Source organism: Chiloscyllium plagiosum, chromosome 14 (genome assembly GCF_004010195.1).
Source record: "Chiloscyllium plagiosum isolate BGI_BamShark_2017 chromosome 14, ASM401019v2, whole genome shotgun sequence".
Taxonomy (NCBI): domain Eukaryota; kingdom Metazoa; phylum Chordata; class Chondrichthyes; order Orectolobiformes; family Hemiscylliidae; genus Chiloscyllium; species Chiloscyllium plagiosum.
Window position 1 is genome coordinate 37,630,686 of NC_057723.1, and position 10,304 is coordinate 37,640,989.

A 10,304-nucleotide genomic window follows, 5' to 3' on the forward strand; every position below is an offset into this window, starting at 1 on the left:
TGGGAAATCATGTCTCACAAACTTGATTGAGTTTTTTGAAGAAGTATCAAAGAAGATTGATGAGGGCAGAGCAGTAGATGTGATCTGTATGGACTTCAGTAAGGCGTTCGACAAAGTTTCCCATGGGAGACTGATTAGCAAGGTTAGATCTCATGGAATACAGGGGGAACTAGCCATTTGGATACAGAACTGGCTCAAAGATGGCGGTGGTAGAGGGTTGTTTTTCTGACTGGAGGCCTGTGACCAGTGGAGTGCCGCAAGGATCGGTGCTGGGCCCTCTACTTTTTGTCATTTACATAACTGATTTGGATGCGAGCATAAGAGGTATAGTTAGTAAGTTTGCAGATGACACCAAAATTGGAGGTGTAGTGGACAGCAAAGAGGGTTACCTCAGATTACAACAGGATCTTAACCAGATGGGCCAATGGGCTGAGAAGTGACAGATGGAGTTTAATTTAAATAAATCCGAGGTGCTGCATTTTGGGAAAGCAAATCTTAGCAGGACTTATACACTTAAATGGTAAGGTCCTAGGGAGCGTTGCTGAAGAAAGAGACCTTGGAGTGCAGGTTCATAGCTCCTTGAAAGGGGAGTCGCGGGAAGATAGGATAGTGATGAAGGCGTTTGGAATGCTTTCCTTTATTGGTCAGAATATTGAGTACAGGAGTTGGGAAGTCATGTTGCGGCTGTACAGGACATTGGTTAGGCCACTGTTGGAATATTGCGTGCAATTCTGGTCTCCTTCCTATTGGAAAGATGTTGTGAAACTTGAAAGGGTTCAGAAAAGATTTACAAGGATGTTGCCAGGGTTGGAGGATCTGAGCTACAGGGAGAGTCTGAACAAGCTGGGGCTGTTTTCCCTGGAGCGTTGGAGACTGAGGGGGTGACCTTATAGAGGTTTTACAAAATTGTGAGGGGCATGGATAGGATAAATAGGCAAAGTCTTTTCCCTGGGGTGGGGGAGTCCAGAACTAGAGGGCATAGGTCTAGGGTGAGAGAGGAAAGATATAGGAGAGACCTAATGGACAACTTTTTCACGCAGAGCGTGGTACGTGTATGGAATGTGGTGGAGGCTGGTACAATTGCAACATTTAAGAGGCATTTGGTTGGGTATATGAATAGGAAGGTGCTGGCAGGCGGGATTGGATTGGGTTGGGATATCTAGTCGGCATGGACGAGTTGGACCGTGCTGTATATCTCTATGATTCTATGATTTGCCACTTTTAGGACCTTTTTGATTTAAGTGACTTACTGCCTTTTTAAAATTTATGTTAGTCATTTAAAACTTTGTTTCAAGTGACTGCTAATGTTACTATTCATTCTCCCATTTCAATTTCCACTTTTGCTAGATTTGTATAAAAATTGTTGGAACTCAGGAAGTATCTAAGCAAGAAGCTGGCAAATGTGGCATTTCTGCCTTGGACCAAAAGAATAGCAGCAGAAGAGGATTTAAGATCATTGCCAAAAGTTGTTACCTTGAGTAGTTCAGTGTTGAGAGCTCATTTCACCATTGCTAGACAAATTGGGAGTGGGACGTACAAAGTTACCACTATGTGCTGTAAAATCAAAATACTACAGATGCTGGAGGCCTGGAATAAAAATAGGAAGTGGTGGGTGAAACTCAGCAGGTCTTCCATAGAAGAGTAATTTTTAAGTTAAAACACTGTAACTTTGTCTACCCAGAGATGCTGCCAGACTTGCTAAGTTTCTCCAACTTTGCTTGTTTTTTTTTTCAGTCTACTTAGTTAAAAGTTGCATTTAATTATGCCTTGTTTTTATCAAGCATTCAATTTCTTTTTTTTTTAAATGTGTGTTGTTTAGTGCTGTAATTGGACAATTTTTTGTTTGCACAAAGCAGCTTCGAATATGTTTTACTGGCTAAGTCAGATCTCAGCTACTAACATAGCTTGATTTGTTTGAGTTTTAACAAAGCGTTCTCTGCTGAAATAGATTTGTGTGATGCTACAGGTTTTTCCTTAACAATGAAACAAGCTTATGAAACAAATTGTTATAAAATAGAATAAACCAAACCATCTAGCTACAATACAAATTCAAATATTAAGTGCACAGTAAAGCATACTCCCATTAATCCCAAAACAGTCCTTTTTATGTATTGAAAAGAAACCAAGTAGTTTTTGTATAGTGCCCAAAACACCATTTGTACAATAATCGCAGCAGAATCTTTGTAGCTAACACTTCAGTAGCTTTTGTTATTTGTGACTTCCAAAACTTGAATTGCAGATAGCTTCTTTCTGGAGCTATTGTACACCTGCTATAATGTACTTTAAAAAAATCTTTTCAAGTGTTTATCTCAGAACTTCTGGTCAGGGGCTAACACTAGCTCTTCGCTCTAAGGAAACCTATTTCTTGACATATTCTTCCTTTTGGGGAGCATTGTTTTTTATAGACATCCTATCCTTCATAGAAATGCTCCAAACTCAAAACTTTTCAAAATCCTCTCTCTCTCGTGTGTGCTCTCTCTCATCTGTGGGGACTTTCCTTCAGACTAAGGAACCTCTCTGGACTTTCTAAACTATAGGGGAGACAGTGGTCTAGTGGTGTTGCCTCTGGACTGTTAATCGAAAGACCCGGATAATGGGTCCCCTAGCACTTTGGGTTTGAATCCCGCTATGACAATTAGTGAAAGTAAGACTTTAATGAAGACCATGAATCTGTTGTTGATTGTTGGAAAAACCCATCTGGATCACTAATGTCCTTTTAGGGAAAGAAACTGCCATTGATAGCTGGTCTGTCTTGCATGTGTTTCCAGATGCATAGCAATGTTATTGACTCTTACCACCATGCAGGCAATAAATGCTGGCCTAGCTGGTGACGCCTGTGAATGAACTTTCAAAAAAATGAAACTTGTTTATCTTGTTCAATTGTAAAACTCAACCAATGTACCCAAACTCATAATTCTAAAGGCAGCTTCCAACACTTGTCTTAAAATAAATCACCACTGTTACAGAATTACAGTAATCTCCCTGGCATATGGCATGCACAGGAAATGGAATTGGGGCTGGTGCTGGTTGCATGAGAGATATTGCAGACTCTGAGAACTCTACTCTTTACTGCCCCAAACTGAATACGTATTTTTAAAAACAAGCAGCCAGGACTGCTGCTAAAAGCCAGTATACCTGGCTGCAATATGTCATTCTGTCTTTATTATTAAAGTAAATCCCAAAAAAACTTTAAAGCATCTGATCCATTTATTGAATTCTCATGCAAGAACTTCAGGCACACTGAAAACTCTCCAGTTGCTAACTCAAAAACTAGAAACCAAACTTGCAATACTTAATATTAAAACATATGCAAATATATAAATAAATATCTTTGATTTCCCTTTTATGCTCTACACTGAACAAGCTATTGCATCTTTCTGCAAGAGAGGTGCTGAGAATCTGAAAACCTGACTAGTACGGGGGAAAAATAGGTTATTAGTAATTGAGTTTTGAAAATTATTTGCATTTTCTTTTAAAACATACTGTTCATAATCTTATGTTCATACGTGATATTTGAAGGCTTGAAAGGTCTTTTTAGCATCTCAGCAGTAGAAAAGTAACACCTTGTTTTTCTCAAAATTAACCTAATACTTTCAAAATCAACTGGAGTATTCTATTTTCTTTAATAGATGTCTCTCTATCCTGTTGCTACTTGTATTAATAACTATGATAAAAGCCAGGACTGCAGTTTGCTTAAAGACTAAAATAGGTAATCTGGTTTTTAAGTAGTAGTTTTTTTGGACATAGGTGTCACTGGCAAGGTTGACATTTGTTGCTCTGGAATGGTGATGGTCGTCTTAAACCACACAATTATGGTTTGACAGGCTAAGTGGCTTGCAGTTAAGTCAACCATATTCTTATGGTTCTAAATGTGGCAAATACCCTTCCTATAAGAAATTCAGGGAATTCAGCAAGATTTTTTGGACACACTCTAGTTCTGTGACTTTTTTTTCCTCCAGAATGTTTTGAAATCCACTTTTTAAATTTCTCAAGCTGCTGGTCTGTGGCTTAAATTTGAATTCTGAGTTGCTGTTTGTCCAGGAAAAATGTAAGAATTTTTAAACATGGACTTGGAAAATTTTATGCTGATTTTTATTTGCATGAAATCACATTAAGTGAAAATTTTGAATCTGTGTGGGCCTTTGATTTGATGTCATTTATACACCTTGATAAAGTGGTTCATAGTTTTGATAGGTTACCTGCATTGAAAAGTTTTGCATTAGCTAAAATCCATTTCTATTTGAGGCTGTTAAAACTGTTCATTGTAAATTATTAGAATTATTTAAGGAGGAGAACTGTGAAGAAACTGGTTGTATGGAAACTGATTTGACCTCCAACAAATGAACTGCATCAGTTACATCATTGGATGCTAGTTATTTTGGGGGAAAGGAAATTGTTTCCTTTGGGGAGGTATATTAATGAAATTACAAAAGCCATAGAGAATGAAATAAAGAAGTAATGTTTTTTTGACGGACAAAGCAAAGTAAAATTTCAATTCTGTTGCATTCCCCCACATCATTTGAGATTCTAATGAGGACTAGTTGTGTTCAAGTATTTTTTTTGAAAATGTTATGAAGACACATCTGCAAACTTGTCTGTAGAAAGGAAACATACAAGTAAATGGGTGGATTCAAGTTAAATCTGAGTTAATAATCTTTTTACACTTAAATTCATTTGTAGTACAATGGGGCCAATTTTCTACCATAATCCAATTTTTTTTTCTTAACTTTTCTAAAATCTTTCATGTTAATTTGATAATAGAAATTGCACAGAAGTTAGAATAGATAACAAATAAATTAACACTATGTTGTCAAGAGATGAGGGTTGATAATGTTTGAAAAGATACCTTTTTGGAAGATTAATCAGAGGAAAAGAGAGGCTCCAACATTTGAAGAGTCTGTTCCTACCAGCATTGATGTTCTAAGGATTATCCAGAATCTATAGTGAAAGATGAAAGTTGGAAGACTATGGAGTGCTGAACTGAAAATCACAATTTTTAAATTTAAATTGGTTAACAGACTAGGGAGAATAGCATGGAAGTTTGGGGTGGTGGGTTAACGAAGATGGGTAAACTTGGCTGAACGCAGGACTTGAATTTATAAAAATACACTTGGAGCATGGAAAAGATATGGGGCTAGCACAAAGGGAATTTTAAAAAGTCAATCACCTGAAATTGTCGAAACAGTGTAATGGCTGAACTTAAAGTAACTAGTTCTGGCAAGAGGGTGTGTGGTTTGAAACATAGCTCTGACTCAAAGTTTTGAATGGTCTGGTTCAGTCTTGGTGCATTGGTGTGGATGATAATGAAGTGTAGTTTATGATGGCTTCAGTCACCCTAAGTTTTATTTCTGAGATTATAATTTCTTTGATCACAATCTTCTCAAGTATGTACTATATTCATATAATATTGTTTTTCATGTCAGGAAGTGTGAACATATTAAATTTAATTTGTTACCATTTCAGTGTGACCGGAATGCCCAAAGAAAAATATGATCCATCTGATCCCCGGAGAATGTATACAATTATGTCTTCAGAAGAAGCAGCAAATGGGAAAAAATCATACTGGGCAGAGTTGGAAATCAGTGGTGAGTACTATGCATGAATTCACCTATGTACTTTTATACAATTTTTAAAAATTAAATTTAAAATCTATTGCATACCTGAGACCAGCATGCACATTTACTCTCCTGAGATGTATGAAAATAATCATATAACTTGACATTTGTAGAAAGGTTTTACTTGCCCTGACTGTAAAGGCTGTTCAGTGCAATGGAATGTAGTTTATCGATTTTGGTCATTGTTTACTGTCAGCACAGCTAGATGTATATAAATTCCCCATATACTGCGTTCCAGCATCTGATAATGTTAACATCTGATTATCTGTTGAATTCCCTACTATAGCATGAATTTTCCTCTTGTCAATTACCAGTTACACAGAGCGAGGGCTGTTTATTTGTGCACTTTCGTACTCTGCAGAACATAGCAAAAGTCCCATACTATCTCGTTTGAGATGTCTTGTTACAATTAGAATCACTGGTTTATGGTAAGCAATGATATTGCAGATTTGGAATGCAATTAAAATCTTGCAATTGCATGCAATATAATGAAAAGCAGTGACATCCATTATTCTTAAACTGCACAATGGGCAATTTTGTGCTGTTGATCTAAACTGCAAGAATCAAATATGAAAATCATTTGGGCACAATCATCAGATTATGTTGGACTAGAGTAGAATTTGATCTGCAAAGGACATCAACAGGGTTTGAATATTCAAATTCCACTATTGCATTTTATGAAATTGTGCCCATGAATCTAGCCATTTTGTAGGCTGCTGCTAAAACAAAACTGTGCAAGCTACCAGACCAAAAGTTTAAAAACTTATGGTTCACTAATATCCTGCAGGGAAAGGAGCCCTTCAGTTCTTTCCTGATCTGTTATACTCATGATTTCAGTTGCACACAGCATGGTTTCTCTATCAAACTCAAAGCGTATGAGTCAGGAGTTGATCTCCAATAAATACAAATTGCTGGAAAGACTGGCAGCATCTGTAGAGATAAATCAAAGTTAACGTTTCAGGTGTAGTGTACCATCTTCAGAACTGATGTAGCTAGGAAAATGCTGATATTTGTAGAGCAGATGGACTAAAGGGAATGGGCAAAAAGTAACCAGTAGGTGGAAATAGAGCTCAAAAGAGAGAAAAACAAAGGAGTGGATAAAGATCTGTCTGGGGGAATGAATAGCTGCTAATGGGAGCTATTAGTAACTGACATAGGCTGGTACTACACAAACCAATGTGATGACGAGGCCTGGGTTGGGGTAACAACAGTGTCTCAAGCCCTAAAATTTGTTGAACTTGATATTAAGTCCAGAAGGCTGCCGAGTTCCCAAGTGGAAAATGAGGTGCTGATCTTCCAGCTTGTGCTGAGCTGTGTTGGAGCACTGCAACAAATCTGAGACCGATGTTGACCAGGGAACACAGTGGTATGTTAAAGTGGCAGGCAGCTGGAAGCTCAGTCTTTTTTTTTTGCAGACAGAACATAGGTGTTCTGCAAAGCCATTAGAAATTAGTCTGTTGGCTTGAAGTTCACCACAAACTTGTTATGCCTTTCAAAATGCACGTAAATCTTGTGACATTATTAAAATAAAGAAGACGATTGACAAGGTTCCTCATGGGAGACTGGTTAGCAAGGTTAGATCTCTTGAAATACAGAGAGAACTAGTCATTTGGATACAGAACTGTCTCGAAGGTGGAAAACAGAGGGTGGTGGTGATGGAGCAGGGTTGCTTTTCAGACTGGAGACCTGTGACCATTGGAGTGCCACAAGGATCGGTGCTGGGTCCACTACTTTTCGTCATTTATGTAAATGATTTGGATGTGAATATAGGAGGTACAGTTAGTAAGTTGGCAGATGACACCAAAATTGGAGATGTAGTGGACAGCGAAGAAGGTTACCTCGGATAACAACGGGATCTTGATGAGATGGACCAGTGGGCTGAGGAGTGGTGGATGGAGTTTAATTTAGATAAATGTAAGGTGCTGCATTTTGGAAAAGCAAAGCAGAGCAGGACTTATAAGCTTAATGGTATGGTCCTAAGCAGTGTTGCTGAATAAAATTCTTGGAGTGCAGCTTCATAATTCCTTGCAAGTAGAGTCGCAGGTAGATAGGATAGTGAAGAAGGCTTTCCTTTATTGGTCAGAGCATTAAGTATAGGAGTTGGGAGGTCATGTTACGCTTGTACAGGACATTGGTTAGGCCACTTTTGGAATATTGTGTGCCATTCTGGTTGACTTCCTATGGGAAGGATGTTGTGAAACTTGAAAGAGTTTAGAAAAGGTTTACAAGGATGTTGCCAGGGTTGGAGGATTTGAGCTATAGGGAGAGGCCAAAATAGGCTGGGACTGTTTTCCCGAGAGCTTTGAAGGCTGAGGGGTGACCTTTTTATAGAGGTTTAAAATCATCAGGAGCATGGATAGGATAAACAGACAAGGGATTTGCCCTGCGGTGGGGGGAGTCCGGAACTAGAGGGCATAGGTTTAGGGTGAGAGGGGAAAGAATTAAGAGACCTAAAGGGGCAACCTTTTCACACACAGGGTGGTGCATGTATGGAATGAGTTGCCAAAGGAAGTGGTAGAGGCGAGCATATTTGCAGCATTTAAAAGTCATCTGGGTCGGTATATGAATAGGAAGGGTTTAGAGGGAAATGGGCCAAGTGCTGGCAAATGGGACTGGATTAGGTTACGATATCTGGTCGACGTGGACAAGTTGGACCAAAGGGTCTGTTTCCATGCTGTACATCTCTGACTCTTAAGTAGCTCAGGTACAATATGCTAAATGTTCTCTTGTGCTATGTCATTTTGGATTGGGGAGTCTTGTAGACAGAATGGTTGCGGTTTCCTACATTACAGCAGGGGCAATCCTTTTCAAGTGCTTAATTGGCTGTAAAATTACCTTTTCAATGTCCTGAAGTTTTTGTATAAATTCAATAAATAGTCTCAAAATACTTGCCTGGATGTGTGCAGTCATAATGTTCAAACTTAAAGAAGGCTGTAAAAGTTAGTTCCCACAACTGGTGCCCCACCATTTGATTTCATTTACACAGCCTCTTGTTAGCATCTTATTGTTGCAGTGTTCTGTATAGAGTTTTCAGGGTGCACTGCACTAGTTCAGGATTGTTAGTTGGAGAGTTATCCCCTTTCTGACTTGTGTACTGTTTCAAGCTGTGTAAAACAGGGTAATAGGATTGTAACTCACATCCTGATGGTATTATGTGACCATGTGAAGTGCTTTGGGATTTTGAGAATTAATTAATGTAATGTGTACATGAATGACAAGCCTAGCTTTAAGAAGATAAGGTATACATGCAATCAAGGTCCCTCTGATCCTGCATGTTTCCCAGATTCCTCCTGTTAAGTATTCCCTTGCCCTATTTGTCCTGCCCAAGTGCTTCCCCTCAAACTTAGCCAGATTCAATTAAATTTGCAACTGATCAGCCCATTCTGACCAGCCCATCTATGTCCGTTAGTCTAAAGCTATTCTCCTCACTACTTAACATCCCATCAAGCCCATCAGCAGATATGTGAGAACACTACCACCTACAAGTTCCCAACTATTCCACACTTTCATGATGGAACAACATTGTCATGTGTTCACTGTTCACTGCCTTGAATTGCTGCAACATTTATGGCTTGGAGAGAATCACAGAGCTGTTATCGATTCCGTGGATTTTAAGTGAGGAAATGGCAATGTCATTCCATCATGAAAGTGTGGAATAGATGGGAACTTGAAGGTGGTGGTGTTCTCATACATCTGCTGATGGGGTTGATGGGATGTTAAGTAGTGAGGAGAATAGCTTTAGGCTAAGAACATAAATTGGCTGGTCAGAATGGGTTGATCAGTTGCAAATGGAATTGAATCTGGCTAAGTTTAAGGGGAAGGACTTGGGCTGGACAAATAAGGCCAGAGGATACATGACAAACAGGAGGATTCTGGGAACCATGCAGGATCAGAGGGACCTTGTTGTGCATGTGTGCCTTAAAGCATCAGGACAGGTGGACAAGATGGTTAAGAAGCCATAACTTGCTTTTATTTGTCGAGGCAGAGTTTAAGAGCGCAGAGGCTATATTGGAACTGTAGAATAAGTCGGTTCAGCTACAGCTAGAGTATTGCATACAGTTCTGAATTATGGGAGAAATGTGATGACACTGGAGAGCATGCAGAGGAGATTGACCAGAATGCTACCTAGTGTGTAGATTTTTGTTTTGAAGAGAGACTAGACAGACTGGGGTTTTTTTTAAGACTAAAGAAGATTAAGAGGGGATTCTGGACTAGTGGTGCTGGAAGAGCACAGCAGTTCAGGCAGCATCCAAGGAGCAGCGAAATCGACGTTTCGGGCAAAAGCCCTTCATCAGGAATAAAGGCAGTGAGCCTGAAGCTTGAAGAGATAAGCTAGTGGGGGTGGGGAGAGAGTAGCATAGACTATAATGGGTGAGTGGGGGAGGAGATGAAAGTGATAGGTCAGGGAGGAGAGGATGGAGTGGATAGGTGGAAAAGGAGGCTAGGCAGGTCGGACAAGTCATGGGGACAGTGCTGAGCTGGAAGTTTGGAACTAGGGTGAGGTGGGGGAAGGGGAAATGAGGAAACTGTTGAAGTCACATTGATGCCCTGGGGTTGAAGTGCTTCAAGGCGGAAGATGAGGCATTCTTCCTCCAGGCGTCTGGTGGTGAGGGAGCGGCGCTGAAGGAGGCCCATGACCTCCATGTCCTCGGCAGAGTGGGAGGGGGAGCTGAAATGTTGAGCCACTGG

The 10,304-nt window shown here is 39.6% G+C and overlaps 1 protein-coding gene across 3 annotated transcripts in view; it reads left to right on the plus strand.

The window, feature by feature from the left end:
* Positions 1–10,304, plus strand: part of LOC122556644 (CCR4-NOT transcription complex subunit 6) — an 87,834-nt gene that overhangs the window by 31,501 nt on the left and 46,029 nt on the right. For all 3 annotated transcript variants that reach the window (XM_043703610.1, XM_043703611.1, XM_043703612.1), the window contains exon 2: positions 5,464–5,585. In XM_043703610.1, coding sequence (XP_043559545.1) covers positions 5,474–5,585 — 112 coding nt within the window. In that variant the 5' untranslated portion in view covers positions 5,464–5,473. The remainder of the gene's footprint in view (positions 1–5,463; positions 5,586–10,304) is intronic.